The sequence below is a fragment of the Squalius cephalus genome (genome assembly GCF_949319135.1).
Source record: "Squalius cephalus genome assembly, chromosome: 21".
Taxonomy (NCBI): Eukaryota; Metazoa; Chordata; class Actinopteri; order Cypriniformes; family Leuciscidae; genus Squalius; species Squalius cephalus.
The window spans coordinates 15,027,370-15,054,900 of record NC_137142.1 but is presented as its reverse complement, the minus strand read 5'-3'; the positions used below and the strand labels follow the sequence as shown (position 1 = coordinate 15,054,900).

Here is a 27,531-nt window from a genome sequence, read left to right as displayed (position 1 = left end):
CCGCGCACATCAACGCGCTTCAACAGGAAATCATCGGCAGCGCTGCATAGTGTCTCCAAAGTGTGTTTTTGGATGTGAGGGAAAGCTTACCAAAGAACCCAGCGTTAGGAACAGTGGATGCAGAAACGAGTTGTGTAGACTGTTTGTTCCCTGCATTTCGACGATGAATGTTTTATAAACAAAGCCCAGACCGACGGATAATCTGGCTTCGCCCACACGGCCCGCCTCCAGACGCTCGGTTTTTTCCGGAAAGACTCGGTACAGCCTATCTTTCTTTAATAAATTTAATAAAACTAAAGACTTTTTGGAGATATGAAGGATGCAATACTACTCTATAGGTACTCAAGATTAACAGGAGATTGAGTGAAAATGAGCATTTCACCCCCCCTTTAAGTATTTGAGCATTTGACATGAGATTTAAAGCTAATTGAAATGAGCTCCAAAGTATGTGTCTGAATGCATATGATTAGCAAAGAGGTGTGTATTGTGAAGACTGCACACACACACACACCTGTGCCAGCAAGCTAAGCAAAACAACCAGCCTTTAACCCTATAAAGCCTATTGTATCATATTTGATGCATGAGTTTGATACATGTCCTCTAAAGTATCAACATGATCTTTTTTCTTTTTTGCTGTGAAATCTTTAATAAAGTAAATGTAAAAAAACTTTTATATTGTTAAAAATTCAATAGGAACATTTACTGTACTGAAGCAACTTATGTCTACTTGATTATCCACGCATCATTTTTTGGATTGCATTGCATTACATGTTTTGCCCCCTCAATTAGAGCTTGGATTATGAATTTAAACATTTAAATATCATCTTAGACATATAATTGGGAGATATAAAGTGACAACTGATATTTATATGCATTTGATTTAAGTAGTCTGCTATACAGTTATAAATATCTCATTGATTTACATTACAAGTTATCAGATTTTCAACTTAATTCAGTTTGAGCCTCTGAATAAAATCTTTTTCCTCAAGTATGAGCTCCATATTCTCACTGAATATATTATACTGTATGAGCCATAAAATCCTGATGTATTAGATTTTGTGGAAACTCCTCTGAAATACTATACAATATACTGATCTTCATTAGTGTTTTGAATGAACACAAATAAGACTCTAGCTCATTTGACTAATATATCACATAACTAAACAGTGAATAGTGTAAGGGAAGATGGTTTTTGTAATCTGAACTGCAAAGGCAAATCTATCTGGCTAAAAAATGCTCACACATGTGCATTAATATTTCAGACATTACAGAGAGCTCATTGATCTCAGCAGGAACATTCAAACTTCCTGGGGAACAATGTGTGCTTATTAAACCCAGTCATACACTTCTGTTAATAAGATGCATTTTCTTTATTTTTTCTTCAAAAACAGACAAAAGTAATAGTTGTTGTTTTTTTTGCTTTTGATTGAGCATATTATGCAAACGCAATCAAAGATCATCAGATAACTGCTATGAAAGCATTGAACAGAGCTTCTATAACAAGCCATTTTATGAACATAAGCCACAGGTCACCTTATAACACTGAATTCATGGTCATTTGTGCATTGCGTTTTCAGCCCTGTGGGAGTGTGATTCCTCCAGTGTCAAGCGCTGGGTGAAGGTCAACTGATTTTTATTAGGTCTGAACGTTCAGTCAGAGATTTAAATTGAGGTTATTTTTACAATATATGAGAATTTACAATATCAGAATGCCTCCAACAATATTTAGAGTATAATATTTTTAGATTATTGAAAAGGAAATAAGATAACAAGAAGAATCAGGGCTCCAGAAATAACCATTTACACAAACACACAGTATCCAAAACTTCTGAGACACGTTTGGTAAGACTTTAAACATTTTAAACAATTCTACTCAAAGTGATTTTACAAAGAATTAAACATCTAAAAGAAACTGGTCTGTTGAAATGTAATATTTCTGAAATGGGTATGATAGCAAACTGAACACCCGTGAGTATAACTAACACATTATTTAACATGCAGCTTTTTGGTGAATTATGCATGTTCCATTACAATATTTGCAAATATTTTGAATTAGCTTTCTTTTTTATTTAATTAACAAAAGCTATTTTTAATAGTTTTAGTTTACAATAAGAACACTGTATGAACCAGGATGGCCTGAGCAGCAATCTGTCATTTACATTTAGAACATTCCACTTTATCTTAAAGTTTTTCACACGCTCCGTTCAGATGAAAGAAAGAAGAATGAAAAACAAAACAGATGGGAATAATTCTCTGTGCTTATCATATATAGCAGAGGTTTACATAAAGGCACTGAGTGGTATCTAAATCAGATCTGTTTATTCAGAATAAGCTATTTCCAGTAAAACCAGAGAAAGCCAAATCAAAGGAAATAAAGCACTTTTAAATGAGAGCTTCACCACTGGACCAGTTTCTCAGGAGCTCAATCTAGGTCATGACAGGACCACACGGATTCTGCTACCTTTTCTGCATTTGGTGCTGATTATAGGGGAATTTTCTAATTTAGGCATAGTAAAATTAGTTAAACCGACCTGAGAGCACTACTTTTTAGTAGTATCTTTATCAAATGATATTAAAAATGATTACAAAACGTTAAATAAACTAACAAGAAAGAGGATGCATAGAGCTTTGTGAATGATATGCAAACCAATGTTTTGATAGTCTGCAGATTCAGTGTGGGGGCTTATGGGAAAAATTACCCCCATAATGGATTTACAGCTACAGAAAGTACTTATATTTGGTGATAAACACATTACATAAGCCTGAGAGGGAAAAATGCTACAGTCAAACTACTTCAATCCACAAACTTCATCAGAAAGAGTCACGCAGTAAAGAAACTACAACAATTGGTCCAGAAAGCAACGCTCACTCAATGGATCCTCTTATATTCTGGCCTAAATACAACCTCCGCCCTTCAAATGACTGAGATCTCCATTGTTCTAGGTGAAGAGTCAAAGGTCAACATTGCTCTGCGGCCACACCTGGTGGAATCACAGTTTTCTCATTATTCAGAGAATCCAAAACAATCCTGTTTACAGAAGTGAGGAATTGGGAAGCCACCTTCTCTTTCAGTGGAAAAAAGGAACTTGCACTTGAACAAAGACACAAAAGGCCACAGGAAGAATAAAAACACAGCAGTGTCACGCAAGCCTGACCAATTATAAAGTCATCCTAGTGACAACAGCAGGCAGCAGAGCAGTGCAATCTGGGACAGTGCATTTAAATCAGTACCACAAATTCATCTCAACTACACATTAAACAACCTTGACTATCAAAAGGCAGCTTGAATTATTCATAGGTTTAGTGGCAAACCTGACATTTACTTGCGTTTCAACCTGACTGAAAACACAGCTAAATGCTAGTAGGGAAAGCATTGCTGATTTTCTTTGCAAAAATTTTTTAAAAAACACGGAATAAAAGCAGACTGAGATATAAAAAAGACCAAGAATAATTCTGATTATGAGCCAGACATGTATTCAATCTAAGAACATAAATGTTAAACTGATTTAATATTTAACATTTTTCAGAATAAATCACTAGTGCATCACCTTTTTAATGCCTAGAGAAACTGGTTCTTGAGTGGTCAGTTCAAGGGATTGTTCACCCAAAAATGAAAATTCTATCATTATTTATTCACCTTCATGTCATTTTTACACTTGAATGATTTTGTTTCTCTGTGGAACACAAAATAGGATATTTTGAGGAACGTTGGGAACCAATTAACATTAGAGCCCACTGAATTCCATTATATACACAAAAACACAGACATTTCTCAAAATATCTTCTTTTGTGCTCCACAGAAGAAAGTAAGTCAATTATGGAATGTTGTGAGGGTAAGTAAATGACGACAGAATTGTAATTTTTGTGTAAAGAAACCCATTAAGGCATCTATCATTATAATAGTCTTCAGAGAAATAGTCCAACCTGCTTTCGATTCGAAACTAAACTGCAACAAAAGTACAACAAAGATCAACGCTGCACCCAACCACTAACCATCATGCTTGGGTGGCCTTTTCATTTGACATATGACATTTCAGATTCTATATTGCAAACAAGAAATAAAAGCTGGCGTCAGCTTCAGGCGATCCATCACAGAGATTTCCATGAGTCACACCTTCGCAAGAAAGATTTCAGTCAACTCTTGATGCAAGAGTTTGAGTCGTCCTACTGTGGCATGAACAAAACTCATCAAAAGATTAGTCAAAAGTCCTCTTAAGTTTATGATAATAAGCAAAACTGCTGTATTGCTTGAGAAAAATATAACAAACCCTATAGGGTAGAAATGTTTACAATCAGATTTTAGATTAGAATAGACATGCTACTGAACTTTACATGCAACTGCTTCGAAAAGGGCCATAATCTCTGAATCAACACCAAACACAGGTTTTTTGAATAGAAAATCTGCTAAAACTACAGTATAAATGATGGAAAACATATTTGAGGAACATCTGGAAGGTGCAGCTCAGTGTTACAGTGTTACTGGCTTTAGTTCCATCCAATCATTGATTTGAAGGGAAGGGCCTCTGCAGTCCAACTGGGCTCTTATTGGCCGAAAAGATGGATGGTTATTTCACCCAATCACAACAGACCCATTTGTAAAAACAGGAAAGGCACAAGGAAATGTGCATTTAACCCCACAGCTCCATAGACGATATAACGATATGGCAATTCCACCTCCATGTGCTGCCTGGCCTTCCGAACGTCGCCGCTGGGAATCCCGAAGAGCCAGCAGACGAGCGGGATGGTGAGAGCCTTCATTACGGCTCTGGTCGCCAGGAGAATGAGGACACCCAGGACAAAGCGGAGTAGACAGAGAGCGAACAGGCTGAGAGTGATAGATGGGGGCTGCAGAGGTAACATCGATGCAGGTGGGTCTGGCAATAGGCCCAGATGGTAGTTGACGTGGGATGCCAAGGCGATACCCGCACCAGAGCCCAGGATTTGGGCGGTGTCACCGCGTGATGTGCTCCAGGTGTCCAAGGTGAAGGAGAAGAGACCCAGACCCACGTGAAGAGAGATGATGATTAGCGGGGCGTAGCGATGGGTGCGGTTGAAGGTGTCAATGATCTCCAGAGCAGGACTGAAGACCACTACAATCAGCAAACTGTACAGGAAACCGGCAATGATGTCCTGAAGAAGACAAATACAAATACAGTAACGTCAAACCACATGAATAAAAAGAAAACACAGATGAAGGTGCAGTGCAGAGAAAAAAACCCAAGAAATTAAATGAAAAACAAAAGATAATTTACATTTAAAACAGGCTGACAGAAAAATGTACATATTTGACATACTTTTTTCAAGTGTAAATCTATAGAGGAAATATGACCTAATAATAAACTAATTAATTCTAAAAACATTGCCATAAACAAGAACAAACAAATATGGCAGGTGCAAAGAACAAAAAAGGAAGAATACAACAGGGTAAATACTTGTTTAAACTAACACAAATATTTGGAACCAAAATTCAGTGTAAAAGCCAGCAGACAGGCTGAATACAAATGCAAATTCACTCCCTTACAGTAAGTGGTGCTTTTAGAAACGCAGAAGTAACAGCAGCGGCTCTGGGCATGTGACCGAAAACGCATATCTTATTGGCCGGCCAATGCAATGGAAAAAATATTAGAATACCCCCCCTTAGAAAAAATCTGTCACATCGACTGCATGCAAATGTTCATGTTGGTCTGACTCTGAACAGACGCATTAACAATCGTTAATTTAAGTTAAAATTCTTATAGCACCGAATACTCACCCTGTGTGAACGCATACTGAGACCGAAAGAGGTTTGATCTCATGGATTTACAAACATTTGACATTTTCATTTGACTCTGTAAAATTAAATAAAAAGTTCTCTTAATTGAAACGAACAACAAACTTTTCCTTGAATACTGGGAAAATATCGGTATATATTTTATTTAAAACAATTACAATATTACAATACAATTACAATTATTACAATATCATGATTTTGCTCATTTCGGATACTGCTGTTCTGAAGTTCACCAATAGGTGGCAGAGTGCAACCAAAATGATGTGAAACCGGCAAATGTGACAGGATAGAGAAAAAAATGGATAAAGCAGTTGAATCTCACTCAACGTGCCCACAACTTTTCATCATTAGGGCTGGGTATCGTAAATTTTCCGATACGATACCTTGACTTCGATAACGGTTCCTGAATGATACTTTTTTCGATACCGCTGTGACTATACAAATCACAACATGTAAATAGGAATGTTGGCGTTATTTTGTCACTTATTGGGAGCAGTATGCTAGCTGGAGCCGTTTACCTCCAGTCTTTGTGCTAAGCTAGGCTAGCGGTGGGTGCGTCAGACAGAGTTACGGCACGCACAGAGATGAAAAGGGTATGCATGGACTTATCTAACTCTGGGGGATACGGTGAATAAGCTAAAGTCCCCAAACGTCTGCGTGTTCCTTTAAAAAGACATCAACTCTTGCATTGCATGTTTGGGCATTTTGGGGGCAGTAGAAATGAAGGGAGGGGTGCGTTTGTTTGGGTTGATTTCAAATATAAAGTGTTTCTCAGAAATCGCTTACTGCACCTTTAAAACATCATTAATATGACACATATTAACTAGCCAATGTCCATTTACTCTCCCCTTCAGTCACTCACACAAACACACACTTAACCCTAAACAACTCACCTCTTTCTTTCATCTATCAGTCATTAACCATGATGGGCTCACTTTCCACATCTGCTGTGGAACATGGATTCACAGCTTTTGCATATACCGTACGTGTACATGTGAGTGAGTGTGAGATAGAGAGATATCCTATCTGACTTCACCCTAATGATTCTTTTTATCTGTCAAAATGTGAATCCGTGTCGACCGTCAGATGTGTGGCATAGCTTTCAGCAAGCCATAGTTGTGCAAGCAAACACACCATGAAAATAAGAGAAGGCCTAAAAATTACATTTCAGTAAAGAGAAAGAAGTAAAATCTAGAGATAAAAGCTTTAATGAATGATTAGAGCCACTCTGGGTCTTGAAACAGTCAATTTATACATATTAAAACATATTGATGTAGCAACATAATCAAGATAAAAAAAATATTATAATAAGCATTTATTTGCCCATATCATTTACCAAAGAGTGTCAGATCTGGCAAGTTTCACAATCCCTTCTTGTCTATGAGAATGTTAAGACAATCTCACGGTTTCCATGGGAACAATCTCTAGGGCAACGGCCACTCATCCCCCCAACAGTTCAACCAGACGGATGAGGTCACCCTGAGGGCAACATTACCGCTTAGAGCAGACATGGAGCAGAACACCCAGATGAAACACAACATTTTCAGGACTGAGGAAAAACCATGTCATCCAGACGGACAGACAACTCGCCCAAAGATTAAATCATTCAGTGAAATTACACCGTTTATTACTGTAATAAGATGATGTCAAACTTAAAACATCACCAATGGGATTTACCGTGTCTGAACACGCATGTTTATAATGGATGAGACATAAACAGATGGATATAGTTATACCAGGCCACTCAGTCTAGTAGCCTCAGGTCACAAAAACTCACTTATTCTTCAAGTCAAATGTTATCTTCCTTCAAAATGACAAAACGTTCAGCAAAGGCATACTGAATTGACCTGCATTCACACTAAAAGAAAGATGAGTAAAGATAAAGATACACCAGGGGTGTTTGTTTCTTCCCAGCATGACTGCCTTAAGGTGAACACGCACACACACGCTCCATGATGAAGCTCATTAAGTTGCCTGGCCTTTATGAAAGCGGCAGTCTTCTTAAAGGGGTGGTTCATTATGATTTCACTTTTCTAATTTTAGTTAGTGTGTAATGTTTCTGCTTGAGCATAAACAACATCTGCAAAGTACAACGCTCAAAGTTCAAAGCAAAGGAAGATATTTGCTTTGAAAGAAATCGTTTTTAAGGACAACAACAAACGGCTGGTAGCGACTACACGACATTCCTCCTGGGTTAGTGACATCACTAATAGGGTTGCAAAGGGGCGGAAAATTTCCGGTAAATTTCCGGAAAGTTTCCGGTAAATTTCCATGGGAAGTTAAGCTGGGGAATTTTGGAAATATTCATTACCACGGCAACCGCTTGCGCGTCCACTCTGAAAGTAACTGAACACATAAGAGACGGATAGATACATTATTTAAGGTTATTTCTATTCGTTAGAATATTGATATATGAACTTGTTGTCAAGTAAGCCCCGTTGTGAGCATGTGCTCTAAACTTTCAGTGTGCTGCACTGCTCTAGTTGACTTCTGCGCCTTCCCCCCCGAAAATATCACGTTAATTTTGAAAACGTAATTCCTTTTGTGGATCCTTTTGGTCATTCTTCATGTTTCTTTGACAAATATCAGTGTCTCAGTCTCGCGCACGCTGCATGTGAGTTAACCACGCCTACTTATTTACATGTTGCGGTATACACGGAATAAAAAAATCTGTTACGGTTGACATTTTCTTCCGCGGTAACGATATATACCGTCATACCGCCCAGCCCTACTTATGTGGTAAGTAAAGTTATGCTAGCTTATTTAGCATCTAACTTATCAGCTTGCTATCTACTAGATGAATACATTTGTATGTGATATTTGCAATTTAAACATTTAATAAAAATATTTCCCCATAATATCATCAAAACTTATTTCACTTTGTTTAGTCCACAGGCTCAAATGTGTGCCTTCAATAGTCTTGTGCTTTGGGCTTCTGTACATGTGATGGAGGCATGCACAGTGCCAGTAGGGGGTGTGGTCTCAGTAGCCATGCAGTAAGCAGTGTGCTATGTGCGTGTGATTGAGGAATGGCATGGATATTCAAGTGTGGCATCTTTTTGTTTTAGTCAAGATTATGCTAAAATATACTTTCCTCAACTATATTTAAGTTCCCTATGAAGAGCCAACCCTCAACTTTGAAAATTCCCAGTTTATTCCCGTTTATTCCCATAAATTCCTGTTAATTCCCTTAAATTCCCATTAATTCCCATGGAAAGTTTCCATCTTTGAAAATTCCCAGAATTTTGCAACCCTAATCACTAACCCTAACATTTACATAAACCCTGGCAGTCCATATTGAGAAGAGGAGAGTTGTTGTAGTACAGCACATTTGTGAGTCTGCTCAAGCTGTCGCATCCGTCTTTTCACATGCAATACTGTACGTAACACAAATGCAATAACATGTCACTCTGTAGGCATCTTACAACAGTTCCCACACGAGCGATTTTATAGATTATCATGACAGAATATGCTAATTGAAGATAGTTAACTCCACATCAGCAACATAAATTCATCCACTATCCATTCAGAAACGTCCCGTTGCGTTGTACAGTACATGATGTCACTTCTTGAATATCTCCATTATTGTCTGACTTTGGTTTGAACAAAAGGCAAAACAGTTTCTGACATTTTAGTGCTTGTCTGGAGCTGCTAACACACACACACACCAGCTCTTGAAGCTCCGCCCTCTGTGCCGGGAGCAGCAGCTCATTTGCATTTAAAGGGACACACACACGAAACAACACGTTTTTACTGACCCTCAAAAAGAGATAATTTTAACATGCTGTAAAAAATTATCTGTGGGATATTTTGAGCTAAAACTTCACATACACACTCTGGGGACAATAGAGACTTATTTTACATATTGTAAAAAGGGGCATTATACCACCCCTTTAAATCACATTTTTATTGTCTTGCCTGATAACTGATAAATGGAAGTGGCAACTGAAATATGGTATTTTACCTAAATAAACAAACAAAACAAGACAAAAAATTTAAATGCTACAAGTGAATTTAGGAATCACAACATTATAATGTGCAGTGTGGATTTCTTTTTTAATTCATAATGAATTTACATTTAAACCTCTTATTAAACTAATGTTTTCAGGGCTGGACTAGGACAGAATTTCAGGCTGGGAAATCTCACACTCATCCAGGCCATCCCACACACCCACAACAATTTTGAAACCACAGATAACCCTATTTTTTGTATGGCTGTCCCTTAAAAGAAACTAAGTCTAAATCCTTAGGTTGGGACTGTGCAAAATTATTAAAGGTTCTCTCTTGAACATCATCCCTTTTCCTTTCCCCTTTCTTCATTTTCCCTGATATCTCTCCGTCTCTCCCTTGTGTATACTTTTTTTCTTGTACCCGTCACTTCTTCACCAGCAGATCTATTGTTATTAACAGAATTATCTCCACTTTGTTGCAAAACAACCAACTAATTTGCTTAATTTAAGTGAGAAACAGATATCGAACTGTAAAAAATATGGTTCAGATTTATCATGCATCCCAAAAAAACCTACACACTGCAACTTAAAATATTTAATTATTAAATAAAAATAATAATATGTTTAGTTTCAATTTTATTTTAATTTGTCTTACCAGTATGGAGTGCATGCCCATGTAAATGCGGCTCAAACACACCAGGAAACACCAGCTGAAGGCCAGGGAGAGACCCAGCAGCAGAGGATACTGTGGAAATAAACACACACTTTACTATGAGACAGACAACTTCTGCAAAATTTCACAATGAAATTCATCAGCAGTGGTGTAAATGTTAACCACTGGTTGGCTCAGAAATTTCTAACGCATTTTTAAAATGCAGGTTTCCAATTTAGGAGTAAAACAAAGTCTTTTGTTAACATTCCATTCACATTTTGATCTACAACATAAATTGCATACAGTGAATTTTGAAACCTTTTTAAAAAGAGTTAAGCAATGTACAAGCTTGTCCATCAATGTGCACGTATTACCAGCAAAGGATAGGACTGATTTGCTTTTATCTTTATTACACACACATGACTACAGCAGATGGCAGATGAGAAAGAAGATCTGCCTGTCTCGCTCTCTGTCATTTCTGTGAGTTGTGTTATTATGGTTTGTACCAGACGTGTAAAATGTCCTCCGTAACACAATATAACAGTTTTGCACAGATGGTGTTCTAAGAAAGCAAGCATGCACGCACGCACACACACACACACACACACACACACACACACACACGCACACAATGTCCTCATGTTTGGCTGTGGGCCCAGTGTCACAGTGACACCACAGCTAAGGCTAACCTGCTTTCATGAGGCTGAAGGGTATCTGTTCTGGATGTGTGTCCATATGTCTCAAGTGTCCATGGTAGTATCTATGACTATACCATCCTCATCACTTGCTGCATAACACGTCATTTGCCCACAGACGGACCCCTCCTGTGGTAAAAACGGCCATACAACCAACAAACACTGAAGTCAAACCCTCAGCACACCATAAAACAACCACTTAACTACAATTACCACCCCACAAAGCAAAAGATGGTCAGGCAGATAAAAAGAGAGAGAGCCATAACCAGTGGGAAACTTTAAAAAGAGCGGCTACACTCTCAACCGACTGTACTGGTTAACAACATAAAGGACATTTTATTATAAACACTTTCTGTAAACTCGCTCATAATTATCAATAGCAGGACGTCTAGAATGACATTAACATTCAGTATACACATTTTTATTCCTACTGATCAAGATTTTGGGGTTGATAAAACGTTTTATTTTTTTCAAAAGTCTCTTATGCTTACATGCATTTCTTTAACAAAAATACAGTGAAAACAGCAATACTGTGACATGTTATTGCAATTTAAATGATATACTTGTTAGCAATTTATTCCTGTGATGGCAAAGCTGAATTTTCAGCATCATTACTCCAGTCTTCAGAGTCACATGATCCTTCAGAAATCATTATAATATGCTGATTTGCTGCTCAAGAAGCATTTCTCATTATTATCAATGTTGAAAACAGTTGCTCCTAATGTGTTTTGGAAACCGTGATACATTTTTCAAATAGAAAGTTTAAAAGAACAGCATTTATGTGAAACTGAAATCTTTTGTAATATTACATGTCTTCACTGTCACTTCTGATACCGAAGTAGAGCGGTTTATGCAGTAAACAATGTATGTGAACCCCTTCTCAGGTTTTCTCAGGTTATTTTAAATCATTCATTTGTATTAAATTGCTGAAACTAGGCTAATAGCTAAAAAGCAACACATTCCTACAGTTGTGGTTCATTCAGATTATGTCGTCTGTCCACCGTGTGTTTGCCGACCTACATCCCTCTCAGACAGATTACTGCAGTTTAAACACTCCAGCAGAGATTTACATGCACTAACGTCCATGTTTAAACATGTAGAGCGATGGATTTACAATGAAACCCCAGCTGCCAAGAAAATGACACTGCAAGTAAAACCTCTGGCTGCTTTAACTCGGAAATTTCCATTCAGTGCAACATCATAAAGGGGAACAGGACATTTCCCCCAAGCTCTGTGAAACTGGGGGTATTTTTCCAAACCTTCTAACCTCTAACTTCTGCTTTGCCTTGCAAAAGACATCCCGTCCTAAATGAAAGAGAAAAGGAGAACTCATACAAACAGCTGCATGCGTCTGCTATGTGAAAATCTCTTCTCAGGCGAGAGTGGTTTTCACTTAAGAAGTGAAGTATGCAATTGCTGCACCACTGGCATCACAAAACAGAATAGCAAAAATAATGACTATTATTGGTCAGCAAACAGATAAAAGATAAGATCCATCACAAGAAAAGCATTACACTACCTACGCATCAAATAAATGACGATACATTTCAAAGTGAACTCTAAAATTATGGAGAAGAGTCTTATGTCTGAATAGGTTTTCTCTGACAGCAGAACATATGGACATGCTGTAACACACACCTCTCTGGGGTCATACAGTGTAACTGTAGGGTAAACACTGAGTCAAGAGATTCAGATAAACATCAGAGACACAACCATTAAAACAACCAGAGATCTGAACCGCACCTCATGACCTGAGACCACATGACACAGACACTGGACCACATGCTGAACCAATTCACAGAGATCTTTCCCTCCCTTTCATCTGAGCCTCAGCTAACCTCATATGCTGACCATCTGCCTCTGATTATAGACTATGTGTGTGTGTGTGAGAACTCTCTGCAGCTGTGTATGCTGGTTTGTGAGAGAAGATTTGATTTTGTGTGTGGGTGTGTGTGTGTTTAAGTGAGCTCTCTGCAACTGTGTATGCTGGTTTGTGAGAGAAGATTTGATTGTGTGTGTGTGTGTGTGTGTGTGTGTGTGTGTGTGTGTGTGTGTGTGTGTGTGTGTGTGTGTGTGTGTGTGTGTGTGTGTGTGTGTGTGTGCGTATAAACTAAATTATAAATGATTAATGTGTCGGCACCGATGGCCTCGTGGTCAGTGCGCCGACATGTAGCGTCGTTACGCTCGGGCGGCCCGAGTTCGAGTCCCAGCTCGTGGACCTTTCCCGATCCCGTCCCTCTCCCACCTTGTTTCCTGTCAACTCTATACTGTCCTGTCACAATAAAAGGCAAAAATCACAGAAAAAACAATATACAAAAAAATAAATAAATCATTAATGTGTCTAATTTCCATGATAACAGCATGATGGAGTCTGAAAATGTACAGTGTGAGTGTCAGGCAGGGTCAAAATTACAATTTGCACCTAAAATTCATAGCCAAATTACAGAGGGGAGAAAACAACTTTAGAAAGATAGCAGCAGCCTTGAATTATTTGTACACAGAGATGGGTAGGTATATTAATACGTTCTGTTGTCTTTAGTAATACTTCAAAAATGGGAAGAAGCATGTTTTTCATGTTTTTCCACCCAAAGTTGGCATGCCTGTAATAAAGTAATAATAAAGTAATAAAGATACCTCAATATATTTTTAGATTCTGGTTCTTAAAATTTTAAGGCTCTATATGGTCCAATCCCAGAGATATGGGGATCCCAAATTTGTGGATCCATGTGCAAATTGTTGAACATTTTTATTGAAAACAATAACTTTTTTATAATGAAACAAAGATTGCTAAAGTCAACAGATTTAACTAATAGACCTACTAAACTCTATGTAATAGTAAAATAATGATGCTGCCTATGAAGGTAAAATGATGTCATTAAAGAATTGCATGCACAGGGTAAGATTTATGGAAGTGTACATAAGATTGTAAGCGCAAATTAAATTTGCATGTGCAAGAATCTTTGGGAATTTTTTTTTTTGCAGCATTTTACTGTTATTCGTAAGTGTAATTCATGTATTGTGAAACTGCAGCTTGCTAACGCAAAATAAATATGATCTGTATTCTTCTGACTTCCATTTTTCAATATGCAATGAGCTACCAGAAGTAAATGGCACCACTGCATTCACAATATCATCAAATTATATCTAATAATAATAATAATAATTAAGTGATGATATAAGAAAAAGTAAAAACAGAATAGCAGCGTGAAAGATGAGACAGACTACAGACATAAATCAGAATTTAAGTGAATTATATAAGTAGAGAGGGTGGAAGAAAGTGTGCTTATCAGTGAACTAGCAGAAGTCTGCTGATGACTGACGGTAAAGACACAAGTGAGTGGGCCAAAATCAATCTCAGCACCCTCAGATAAGACTAAACTAAACAACGTTGCCTTGAACACTCACTAGTCTCTAAAACCCAAAGCAAGGATTGGAGTCTCATGAAAGTTTCTCTGCATAACCTCAGGCTCAGTGGAACCAGAGAATATACATCTAAAATATACACAAAAATGACAATTCTGTCATTTACTCAAGTAACTTATAGCAGAATGTCCAAGCAGCCGTTTGTTTCCGTGCAATACAAGTGAATTGGTGACCTAAAGAAATTAAAGGTCACACAAAGCTATTATATTTGTTGGAATATACTAGCAAAGCACTGAAGCACTGATGCACTGATGTGCCCGTCCACTTTTACTGTATGGAAAAGAGCAGCATGAACATTATGCAAAACTTCTCCTTTAGTTTTCCATGAAAGAAAGTAAGAGCAGGTTTGGAATGACATGACAGATCTTTCGTTTTAAGGAGAACTGTCCTTTTAAAGCATCTGTAAAAATGACTCAAATGAAGTCATTTTGAAAATGACTCGCAAAATGAAGATTTGCACCTATAAACAACAGCCTGAGGCAACAGTTTATTTATCATGTAAACTCTGACTCAGCAGAGTCACAGAAACGATCCAACTGAATCCTCCCAAATACAGTTTGTTTAGTATAATATGAGACTGTAGCCAACTTCTGAGGAATGTTACATAATAAAAGCGTAAAGGTTACAAATGCGTGAGCACTTTCAAGGGTCAAACCAGTCAATGTTGTTTGTGTATTCTAAAGGTCATTCTGTATTAGTTGGCAGCATTTCTCAAGAACAGTCTCATTAAATAGTTAAAAGACTGGTGCACCAACAATAGAATCATGTGGTTATATCACAATATAATATGTGGCATTTGTTCTTCATTGCTTTCTAGGTCAGAATAGTTTACTCTCACCCTCTCCTGATTTTACAATGCAAGGTCAATGCCATTACTTTGTAATAGGTGTTATCAGGTTGAGATAAAGCTGCAAATTAACTAATAAGACTCTCAAATAAAATTCTCTCTACTTTGATACAGCAAGACGTAACAGAAAATAAGTCTGTAACACCTTTTTGTTTCACATTGTGCATACGTTACCCTGTGTTAGAACTTAGAGGTTTACACTGTATGCATTTGAGACCTGCAATTTAGGGTTAGCTTCATAATTTAAAGTTGGTTATACTTGATGAATAAAGCACAAATTTGAATACATAGCTTAACACAGGGTTAAAAGTGTCCTTTAAACAGGGATAAAAAGACGATTAAAGTGCACCCTGTCCCTGATATAGGCCATTGTTGTAAACACCCACCCAGTAAAGGATTTAAATTTATTTTAGGATTTAAAGATTACAGAGCCAAATCTGTAAAATTCATTTAATATGCACCTGTGCCTACTGGTTCACCTATTCATCTGAAAATGTCCTCAGTGCTGCATACAAACAAAAGTGTAATAAATAGACACAAAAATCTAAGAGAAACGGCTTGAATAACTAGTTATAGTGCGACTTCTGCATATCTATCATGTTACAGTGCTTTTGTAAATTTATGGATTACAATAATACAACACTAATGTGGGCAGTGTCATTGGAGATAAAATACAAAATGCATATCTAAATTGATTCAATTCAAAATTGCACACAGCTTTGAAGCTGCCAGTATGGAGAAAAACATGTTATGGCTATTGTGGATGAATTTAAAAATTAAAGCTTTTAAATTGACAGACATCAAGTTAAACTGCTAACTCTTAGTTAACCATTAATATATCCTGTCAAATAAAGGCCTAGTCCACACGTACACTTTTATAAACTGAGTTTTTCCTCATTCGTTAAAAAATAGTAATAAAAAAAATTGCGTCCACACAAGCACAGTTAAAAAAAAAAATCTCTGTCCACATATAAACACGAAAACATGCTATAAGCGCTGTCAAGAGCATGCCAAACCAACAGGTGGCGATATAACCCCAACCGTAAAGCCATGTTGGCCAATCAGAAGCCTGAAAAAAAAGTTATTACTGGTTCTGGTCATAGACAGTATAAGAAATGGACACAGCGACCTCATTGGATTCAACGGAGAAAAGTAAAGTCAATTAGAAGCTCTCACTTCCTGATGGCTGAGCGTACTGCGCAGACTCAAACTGAGCTTGACGACGTAGATGTGACGTGAGCAACCCGTCTGTCTTCTAGTAGCTGTGCCAAGAGAAATCTGAATCATTCCCTTCCGAAACTTGCAGAAACGGAGAGTGTGAGTAGGAGGTGTCCATGAGCTAGGAGCAGGAGCAACTTTTGCTAAGTATTCTGATTAATTATTTTGTAATTTTGCCTCCACGTCCCCCCGATTGCCCGCGAGTTTCTCCTTCTGTCTCTACGGTAATTTCTCTACTGTGCGACAGAGAGTCGCGTGGTTATGACGCAATCCTTAGCCTGTTCTTACAAAAACTGTTTCTACGGGGCCACAACGTAAGATACAAGGTAATGGAGCCTTTTATACATTTTCGTGTTTCTTTAGAAATAAATAATGGACAAATGGAGTCTTTAAACGCCTCAGATGTAAAGTTATTCGCTGTCAAAGTGACGCCAAAATGAATGGGAGTCAATGGAAGGCGCCCGGGGAAGCTTCAGTTTTTTCTGAAACATTACCCCCTTGGTTCTGGTCGACTAACAACATGTTTTCATAAGCAGTGACCTGCATAGTATTGCATTCTGACACCTTTTTTCCGCAATATAATGGGAGAACTGTGCATGTATCTGTATGTAATAAGCCCTGTTAGCACAGTTATTAGCAGCAATATTTTGGCTACGTTCGCCATTGCACAGATTCGCCTCATGTAAACAAAGAAAAAGCTGCGGTTTTGAAAATACCTGTTCGTGTGGATGTCATATGTCATTCAGATTTTTATAACAATAATATAATTTGTGTATAATGTAATAGGTAATTGCGCGCATGTGCGTTTAAACTTTCATACATACATAATCGAAACCTACTATAGTGCATCATCAACTACGTACTTGATATCAAGTACGTGATTGCGCTACAGGCTGCAGCGAGGACTTCTTGATCTAAAGGGCTCCAAAGTGTATGTTGTATTGTTTTGTTGTTTAAACCATTATATATATATATATATATATATATATATATATATATATATATATATATATATATATATATATATAAACTTCTTAATGTAATGCTTTCAAAGCTAGCTTGCTTTTGCTAGCCTCTCCGAAATTGCCTACTCTACCTTTAATGTTTTTGATAATTATAAGGGCACATGAATTTAAAAACAGATGTGCACAGATAAATAATTTATAATAAATACTGTAATATTCCATAAAAATAAGTACTTGTAAATATTTCATTGTTACTTTAAAATATATGTATGAATGCCAATTAATAACAATATATCTAAACAAGTGGCATCTGCAAACAAATAACACTAGAACCTTTCCTCAGTACCAGTTCTAAATAGCAATAACTTTTTTCTTCAATCAAAGTGCATTTGTGTATGTTTGCTTGAAAACTGTGCTTGTACTGTCTGTCCTCAAAATAAATAGACTTTGTTTTTTTTTTTTTAAAAAATGAATCTAATGCAATGAAACTCATTACTCATGATTGACATCACACACATCCAACTGTTGTGTGCACACTCTGAATGGCGTGATGTTCTTACCTCCCATCGACCGTAGGTCAGCATGAACAGGCACAAGGGTATGGCGGTCCCGGACATGGCATGAGTAGAGGGCATGCTGTACTCCGAGTTGTAGAACATCTCCACCTTTACCACCGGGGGCGAGGCAGGTCTCGGCCACCGGATCACATCTTTCGTGCACTGGCCGAGATACATGACCCACACCCAGACCACGACGAGCCGGCGGCTCACATATGCGTCTATGTTCCATATGAAGAACGGGAAGAATGAAATGTAGAACAGCTCGTTTCCAAGCTCGGTACCGAACGTGAACAGGTAGAAGAGAAACTTATTCTCGATGATGAACTCCTGTCCGACGTCTCCGGTGAGAGAGTTTCTGCGCAACGGCTTCACCGAGGATCCTTGAGCGTCGTCCTCGTCCTTATCCCCTGGCCGCCCGGTTTCTCCCGCAGCTCCGTTCGACACGCCGTTATTGCGTTTCTCCCTGTCGGTCTCTGCTCCTGCTGGTCTACGGCGGGTGGCATCCCCGCCTCCGTTATCAACATCCCCGTGGCGCGCGCCCGTTACCCCGTTACTGATTTTGTCACGTGTGTCGGTTCCGCGCACCCCGCATAGCTGTTGGAAACGCGCGACGTGCTGAGGGTCCTGCAAATAGTGCATGAGCTGCACGAATCCCACTTTCAACCCTCCTGCCATGTTTAGCGACAGACTGCGCAAGTTGAAGCCACCTGGTAAGACCGGGATAAGCTGGAGCTACCGAGAGTGAACCGTGCTGTGGGTGTGGGTTATTAAACCATTCCCGTACTTATAATAACAAAACCCCGATATAAACGAGACAAATAGACTTATAACAACTGATAAAAAATATTCACTGACACATGAGGAGAAAATTAACACGAAAAAACTACTTAGTACTGACCCCACGCCGTATCCGGTTACTGACAGATCCGTGCGAGCAATAGAAATACGGGTGGAGAGAACGAAGAAAGCAAGTTTGGGAGATTCAAAATGGGAGGGGCTTAGAAGCCGTTATTGGCTGTGATTGGTCAGGTACCATGGTTCTAAATTAAAAAAGGTTAATATTTCACCTCATTGACTTTTTTATATTAATTAAATACTATTTCATCCCATTATTATCCCTACTTGCATTTAAAATAGTACCCAGCAGTTCCTGAAACACCGGAGAGCCAGCATTGTCACGTGGTGGCTGCTACTTTTCACAGCGCTAAAGGTTTGATTGCTAAATCGTGTTATTTTAGGATAATTTAAAAGATTTTGCGTGGGCTGGTTTAAACGCAGACGTCAAGTGCTAATCGTTGGGATTAATAGGTTTGAACGAAAATGCTTTTAGTGTAGGCTACATTATGTCAACAGTAGAACCAAAAAGACGTGATATTTTAATGCAGCTCAACGGGGAGTTCGGCTTCTTAGTGCCGCAAAGCGCCCTCTGGAGTAATTAAGTTAACTTTTGTGTAGGAAACGTTTAGCAACTCCACTGTTGCGGAGACGTTCACGTAGCGATGACGTCATCGCTTTACGGACTCGGGGGCGGCCGCACATGATGATAAATGTGATGCATTATTATGAAATCATAACTTTTGTATTTGCATATATTTATTTACACAGATAAAGAAAACGGTCTGAGTGAAACATTCAATATTTGATTTTATTTGACCGCAGTGCCATGAAAATAGACAATTCTCGTATATGCTACTTTTAAATCTTTTGGCAAAATAGCACTAAATTCTCTGAGGAAATAATGTTCTCTTTGAAACAAAAAATAGCTTCATTTCAAAATAATCTGGATATCCATGTCTATGCTTTGAAATGTCCAAAAGATAGCACTCTGAATTTAGATTTCAGTTAATTACATTCAGATATTGAAAAAAAAAAAAAAAAAAAAAAATACATTACACATACAAATGTGCATAAACAAACAAACAAAATATTAATAGTAAGAGTACCAGTCATTATATACTGTACCAAAATATTTTTGCACTACATTACCTGTTAGAAAACCTTGTGTAACCAACATGTGAGACATGCACAGCGATATGAGACGAGAACAGGATCTTCTGAGGTTCTGTGTAAAAGAAAGCGAGTGATTTTACACTACACTGAGCATGTATACCTTGTTTTCCCTGTTAATCATAAACCGTGGGTTTTTGCACTGAATGTAGGCCATTGTTATGAGATATTCGACACCCACACAGTTAGGGTTTCCAGATCCAGATATTAAAGAGCCAGAAATGGAGAAAATCCATGTGTGTACAAAGGAGGCATTGGGAACATGTATACCGGCCAGGCAACCTGGACTGATACCTAAATTTGTTACAAGGGACATATGATTGAAATGAATGAACCAAAGAGGTCTATGTTGCTGAGAATTCATTGCCATAACACTAGATGGCAGAGTCACCTTTACATAACAGTTTCTGCCAAAAAGCCTTAAAAGGCTGTATGCAAATATCTTAAGAAACACAAGTAGCAAATGCAAATAAGCTTTTTACTGTTTTCCCCCACTATAATGACCGTGAAAATTGCATGTCACTATGACCCTTGTTAATGTCGACAAAACCAGAAGGCCTTGAAAGAAATATTAGTTTCACTTCTCATTTTCGCTCATACATATTCCCATTTTCTTTTTTCTTTTTCTTTTTTTTGTTAAAGGTATGGGAACTTAATAAAAAATAAAAAATAAACATTACTAGTTCGACATCAGTAGCCACTTACACACACACACACACACACATTAAAAAAAAAAAAAAAAAAAAAAAAAAATTCATTTCCGAGCAACAAAGCTTTAGTAAAATCACTTCAACCTTAGAAGCAGCCAGGATTTTGAAACTGACAATTATTATTTTTTTTTTTTTACAACATAACAACAAGGTGCATGGCATTCATTTGCCTTTTTTTTTTATATCCCTGAAAACAGTGCTTAAAGGGATAGTTCACCCGAAAATAACAATTCTGTCATTAATTACTCTCCCTCATGTCGTTCCAAACCCGTAAGACATTCATTTATTTCCAGAACACAAATTAAGATCTTTTTGATGAAATCTGAGCTTTCTGTCTCTCCATTGACAGCTACGCAACGACCACTTTGACGCTAAAGTTCATAAGAGATCGTAAAACTAATCCATATGAATTGAGCGGTTTAGCCCAAATTTTCTGGGCAACCAAGGGACACCATCGCTTTATACACTGAACAGATTTAATTAAGGCTTTTATTCACTCATCAACTCACACATCAGTTATGGTAAACGGAAGCTCAAGCATGTTCACTTACGCAGCATGTTTGAGCTTCTTTATGTTCGCTGATCAATGTTTATATGTGAATAAAAGCCTAAATTCAATCTGTTCATCATATAAAGCGATCGAGTCCCTTCAGAAAATTTGGATTAAACCGCTCGATTCGTTTTACGATCTCTTTATGAACTTTTTGAAGCATCAAAGTGGTAGTTGCGTAACTGTCAATGGAGGGACAGAAAGCTCTCAGATTTCATCAAAAAGATCTTCATTTGTGTTCCAAAGATGAACGAAAGTCCGACAATGAAAGTGGTACGACATGAGGGAAAGTAAATGTTGACAATTTTCATTTTTTGGTGAACTATCTCTTTAAGATAATAGCTCACTCAAGCAAATTTATGAAAACAAAACGTCTGGCCAAAGTTCAGATTGAGCGAGGCAGTGATGATAACAAGATGATGTTGTCTTTTTCCACTTGGAAAAATACACCCTGATATGGGCAGACACCCGTCACGTCACAAACCACAGAGCTCATGCTCACCAGCAGACTTCAACAAGCACAAATGCACACAAATCCGAAACCCCTTCTTCATTTTTGCTGGCTCCTGGAAATCAGTCATGGACTGTTGGAAATCCCCTGCATGCACACGACGACATCTTATCCTTTGTCATCCAAATGGTAGAGTAGCACTGAAGCTCCATGATCAGGAGGCAGGGTGTGGCAGCTCCCCAGGGCACAGATGCATGTGGCTGGGGAACATGAATACGGCAGCAGCTTGTACTGCTGGAACTCCTGGAGCACCACCTTCAGTCTCTTCCGCCTCCTCTCCGTCTCCTCCTCCTTGTCATCCCTCTGTTTCTCCCTCTCCCTCTGGGCCTCGTCCAGGTGGATCTTGCGTAGCAGGTTGTTGATGAGCACGGAGCGGCGGAGGTAAACTTCGGGGTCGTCTAGGAAACGCAGCTTCTGCAGAGATAGGCGCAAGATGCAGCTGCGCTCCTCACGCAGGATCAGGTGCTGAGGAGAGACAGACAGGTAAGAGAGACAGACAGGTAAGAGAGACAGACAGGTGAGACAGGCAGGTAAGAGACAGACAGGTAAGAGAGACAGACAGGTAAGAGACAGACAGGTAAGAGAGATAGACAGGTAAGAGAGACAGACAGGTAAGAGAGACAGACAGGTGAGACAGGCAGGTAAGAGACAGACAGGTAAGAGAGACAGACAGGTAAGAGACAGACAGGTAAGAGAGACAGACAGGTAAGAGACAGACAGGTAAGACAGACAGGTGAGACAGGCAGGTAAGAGACAGACAGGTAAGAGAGACAGACAGGTAAGAGACAGACAGGTAAGAGAGACAGACAGGTAAGAGACAGACAGGTAAGAGAGATAGACAGGTAAGAGAGACAGACAGGTGAGACAGACAGGTAAGAGAGACAGACAGGTGAGACAGGCAGGTAAGAGACAGACAGGTGAGAGAGACAGAGGTAAGAAACAGACAGGTAAGAGAGACAGGTAAGAGAGAAAGACAGGTAAGAGAGACAGAGAGGTAAGAAACAGACAGGTAAGAGAGACAGACAGGTGAGAGAGACAAGTAAGAGAGACAGACAGGTGAGAGAGACAGACAGGTGAGAGTGACAGACAGGTGAGAGTGACAGACAGGTAAGAGAGACAGAGAGGTAAGAGACAGACAGGTGAGAGTGACAGACAGGTGAGAGAGACAGACAGGTGAGAGAGACAGACAGGTGAGAGAGACAGACAGGTGAGAGTGACAGACAGGTAAGAGAGACAGACAGGTGAGAGAGACAGACAAGTAAGAGAGACAGACAGGTAAGAGAGACAGACAGGTAAGAAACAGACAGGTAAGAGAGACAGACAGGTGGAAGATGACAGGGACAGGTGATGTGACGGAAACTTGCTGACATGAAATGGACAACTAAATCAAAGAGGGTGACAGATAGGATCAGAAAGACAGACATGGTGCATATGTGATTTTTTATTTATTTGTAAAAGTTGAAATTAAATTTTTAATTGGAAATACATCTATCTATCTATCTATCTATCTATCTATCTATCTATCTATCTATCTATCTATCTATCTATCTATCTATCTATCTATCCATCATCCACCCATCCATCCATCCAACTATCCATCCATCCACCCATCTAACTATCATCCATTATACTTCCTTTCATTCAAATTTGAATTGCAATTCTGCATCCTGTTTGCTTCCTCAATTCAAATTCAGAAAGTGAACTGGAATTAAAAAGGCATTCTTAGTTCAGATCTGAACTGTGCTCAAAAAAATCAGCAGTCTCAGCACATATCAGCCGACACTCACTTTTTGTAAATATCCATGTAGGCTTCCCTGAACATCCTCCTCTTCCGCATATTTTCGCTTAAAGTAGGCGACTTTCGACGTTGTCGACCGTTGAGGGCACTCTTAGAGGAAAGACTCTGCGGATAAGCACACAAGGACTCTGTGAAACTGGCTTTGCAACTGGATGGAAATTGAATTTTTACAAATGTAACAGATCTCTCTTTCAATCTCTCGCTGGGGATGACGATTCGCCTTCAAAACAATGCCATCATCTGTGTCCTCAAACACCATGGCCCGGTTTCACAGAGAAGGCTTAGATTAAGCCAGGATTAGACCTTAGTTCAATTAGGAAATTTAAGTAGCTTTTATAAACATGCCTTGGAAAAAAAAAACATTACTGGTTGTATCTTAAGATAAAACAATGGCTCTGCCATATTTTAAGATACTGTATGTCAGTGCTAGCTGCTTTGAGTTAAGACAGCTCAAACATGCATTTTAGTCTGGGAGGTTTAAGCCTTGTCTGTGAAACAGGGGGTATATGTCATGGGTAAAGTGGATTAGGTTAGACTACAGTCAGTGTGTTATGTAACAATGTCTGTGTGTGTTGTGTGTTTTAATTACCTGAGGACTGCTTCACGCAGACACACTCACACGTCTCTCTGACAAATCCTCTATTCACCTGAGGCTCTTTGCTCTGGCTCACACACATTGCCTAATGGTTCCTAGTCAGAGAGAAAAAGACCGAGAGAGAGTATCGTTTACTGGATCCTACTGTTTCCTATCTGATTTCAGTTGACTAAAGTTAAATTGGTGTGAATGTGTGACAACTAGCCCTGATCTTCCTTACATACAGATCAGTGCAGTTCTGTCTCAAAGAAGCTAAAACAAATCGCACAGTATAAATGCAATGGCATCTGCAGGAAGCTGTGCTTTAGTTGCACAATGTCTTGCTGCTGTGTTTTATTTATCAGGTTCAAAGAAACGTGCCGTGTGCGCTGTCAATAGCGGTGCGGGGCACAATAACCGTGGGTGGGTAGATTAGTGTGGGCTGCATGTCAGTGTGTGCGCTTGAGAGAGAGAGAGAGAGAGAGAGAGAGAGAATATAAACCAATAAGGTTTTTGTCTTCACTGTACATTCTTTTAGTTGCATTTGGTTAAACTGTACAAATACAGGGACGATATTGGATGCCATTTTGGTGACGATCAGTTATAACTGTAAACGTGATTAAATTGTATCATTTTAAAATAATTTTAACACAGGTCCTGTTTAAGCTATTAAGATGTACTGAAAACAAGGATTTTATAAAGCAACATGATGACAAAGTTCATATGATGTTCATGTAAGAGAATTCTGGCAACATCCCATTCACCATACATTAATTAAAATTCTTAATTATTATAATTAAGGCAATTCACATTTTAACAATATTTTAACATTAAAGTATTTTTGTCTTGATAAAGGTGCACTCTGGCCAATATAACAGTTGTCTAGTATGGATGAAACACCATGCAAAAGCAATAATTTTCACTTTAATGCTATTGTAGACATAGCATCCAGATTCATTCAGCAAAATTGTCCAAAAATTAAGAGTTACAAAGATCCAGTATTCTGCTGGTCATATCAACATAGCCCACATGAGGTAACCTTGTTCCATGTAAAAAGCATCTGTAATTATGTTTGTAATTTGGAAAATTAATCTAAAATGTACAAATTAATTTTTAGGGGTAAAACTTTTTAATGAGGAAAAAAATTAAGTGCATCTTTAAATATATAATTTTTCCGTAAATGGAAAAAAAAAAAAGTATACTCTTTACTTTACTTTTTATACATGTATTTATTCTGCGGTAAAATTGAAACAAAATAGTTTTTTAACCGTATCATAGCTGTTCTTTACTGTAGTATGCTACATTATCTTTTAAGAATGTTATTTTTTTATTTTTATTTTTTACAGTGAGTGTACCAAATAAGTACATTTAATAACTGAAAGTCCAACATGCATGCATAATAATGTGATAGTGCACTACATTCAGCGACTCAACTGTCACGCTAATGAATGAATCACAGAACGCGCATTTTCCAAATTTAAAAAATAATAAATAATAATAATAATAATAATTCAAACTATAAAATGGGTCTGTTATAGGCTATAAACTATTATATAAGTGCACCCCCTATAACTGTTGCAACATAAACAAATGCATGCAGTAAAATGTAATGATGATATTAAATACCAATATGATTAACAAAGGTAAATGATCCTACCTTATTTATAAAGCAACATTAACAGTCCCTGCACGCGCGTTCATCAGATCAGAGGTTTAAAAGAGCTCATATTGTGCCGAATGTAGCCGCTTTCAGCTCCGCGTGAGCTTGACGCTTCGCCCCCAGATGTCGAAGTCTAGCTTTTGATATAATCCCTGTAGTATTCGGCTCACTCTCGGCTCTTAAAATATCCTCTTTCTGTTCAGAAAGCAATAACAGACTGCACCGGCTCCTGATTGGTGGACACTGAAACAGATGTTTCCTGTTGCTAGGAGAGTCACTAGGCAATGATGACGCTCCTGCATCAAACTCCATTCTTCTCGCATCCTCTGCTGCTGCGTTTCCTCCTCCTCTCTCGTTGCGTATTTCTTAACATATGGCTTATCTAATTATAATCATTTCAGTTTTGAAAGGTTTTATTGCTCATATACTCCGACAACTTATCTCACTGGCATACATTTCAAAACCTCTTAAATAATCTTTTAACCTCACATCTCCAAGCTTTATCCGCCTAGCTCGTTCAAGTCTGGTTCAAGCATAAGCAATTCTTCCACTCCCATATGCAAACAGTAAATAAATTAAATTTGGGCTTTTTTTTGCAATTCTTTTTTTTTTTTCAATTTAACGCGTGAAATACAGTAGATACGTATAGATAGTATTTTAAGTGATAATTGATTCTATAAACAACTATAAAAAATAATTTTCGGCTTTCTCCGGCTCCCTGTACCCGGGTGTAAAGCATAGACAGTAAAAAGTAAAAGATTTCGCTGATCCGAAATCCAAAATGGCGGCCACGTACAACTTAGCCTATTAAGAAAAAAAGGCACAAAAGTTGTCTCGGTGGCACCTTATCAAAAGATAGGCCTACACACATATTGGTACCAAAAGTGTTGGCCTATATTAGTATAGTAAATATTAGACAGCATAATTTTTTTCTGTCATCCTTTGGCTGCGATACAGTATATGATCATGCTATTATTCATTCAAGTGCTATTAAAGCATGATAAGATGAAAAAAAGTACTCAAATATCACGCACAGAATACAGCATTGAGTTTCGCGCTTGAATGGACAAAAACTTTCAAAATTCCTCTTTTGTAGAGTATCCTCGTAAGCATATTCTTAAACGAGTTAAACTGAGTTAAATAAAGCAAAGAGTTGGATGCGTGTCAGATCCGCGTCATGCCTTAAAGTGACAGCAGCCTAATAAACCTTCTGCTGTTTGTCATTAATGTTAATCAAAGAACAAAATACAGAGAAAAAAAATCAAACCCTTATTAAAGCTACAAAAGTTGTTCAGTCAAAACCAGGGGCAAAACCAGCAATGCAAGTTTGAGAGGTGATGCCCCGACAAATCTTGCAAAATCACGTCAAATCCATACTCCATAGGTCAAATCACATGTCAAAATCACGACTTGCTTTACGGCACGACGTCACATACATCAACAACATATGAAGCAGAAGAAAACGAAGAAAGCGCGGTCGGAAGAGTGAGTGGTATTTACGACAAGTACTCCACAGCAACTCTAGGGGTCGCTGTTTGACAAAAACGCATAGTATGCCTTTAAAGCACTGTTTACAAGGTTACATGGGTCAAAAACAACGAAAGCAAGAACTTTTTTTGTGCAGTTTAGCAGGTTGTTTCT

General features: G+C 38.2%; 2 protein-coding genes across 2 annotated transcripts; both read right to left on the bottom strand.

Moving 5' to 3' along the window:
- Positions 1–1,404: 1,404 nt before the first annotated feature.
- sgpp1b (sphingosine-1-phosphate phosphatase 1b) lies at positions 1,405–19,053 on the bottom strand. The gene is made up of 3 exons (XM_079855719.1): positions 18,081–19,053; positions 10,376–10,465; positions 1,405–5,130 (listed from the first exon to the last, which is right to left on the bottom strand). Exons 1-3 carry the CDS (start codon positions 18,753–18,755, stop codon positions 4,579–4,581), a joined length of 1,317 nt encoding a protein of 438 aa, XP_079711845.1. The 5' UTR covers positions 18,756–19,053; the 3' UTR covers positions 1,405–4,578.
- A 2,794-nt stretch (positions 19,054–21,847) lies between these two features.
- Positions 21,848–24,333, bottom strand: LOC307149805 (uncharacterized protein; the record flags this gene model as incomplete). The annotated part of the gene is made up of 2 exons (XM_079856372.1): positions 21,848–22,323; positions 24,304–24,333. The coding sequence occupies 2 exons, from the start codon at positions 24,331–24,333 to the stop codon at positions 21,967–21,969; spliced, it is 387 nt and encodes a 128-aa protein (XP_079712498.1). The 3' UTR covers positions 21,848–21,966.
- Between the last annotated feature and the right edge of the window lie 3,198 nt (positions 24,334–27,531).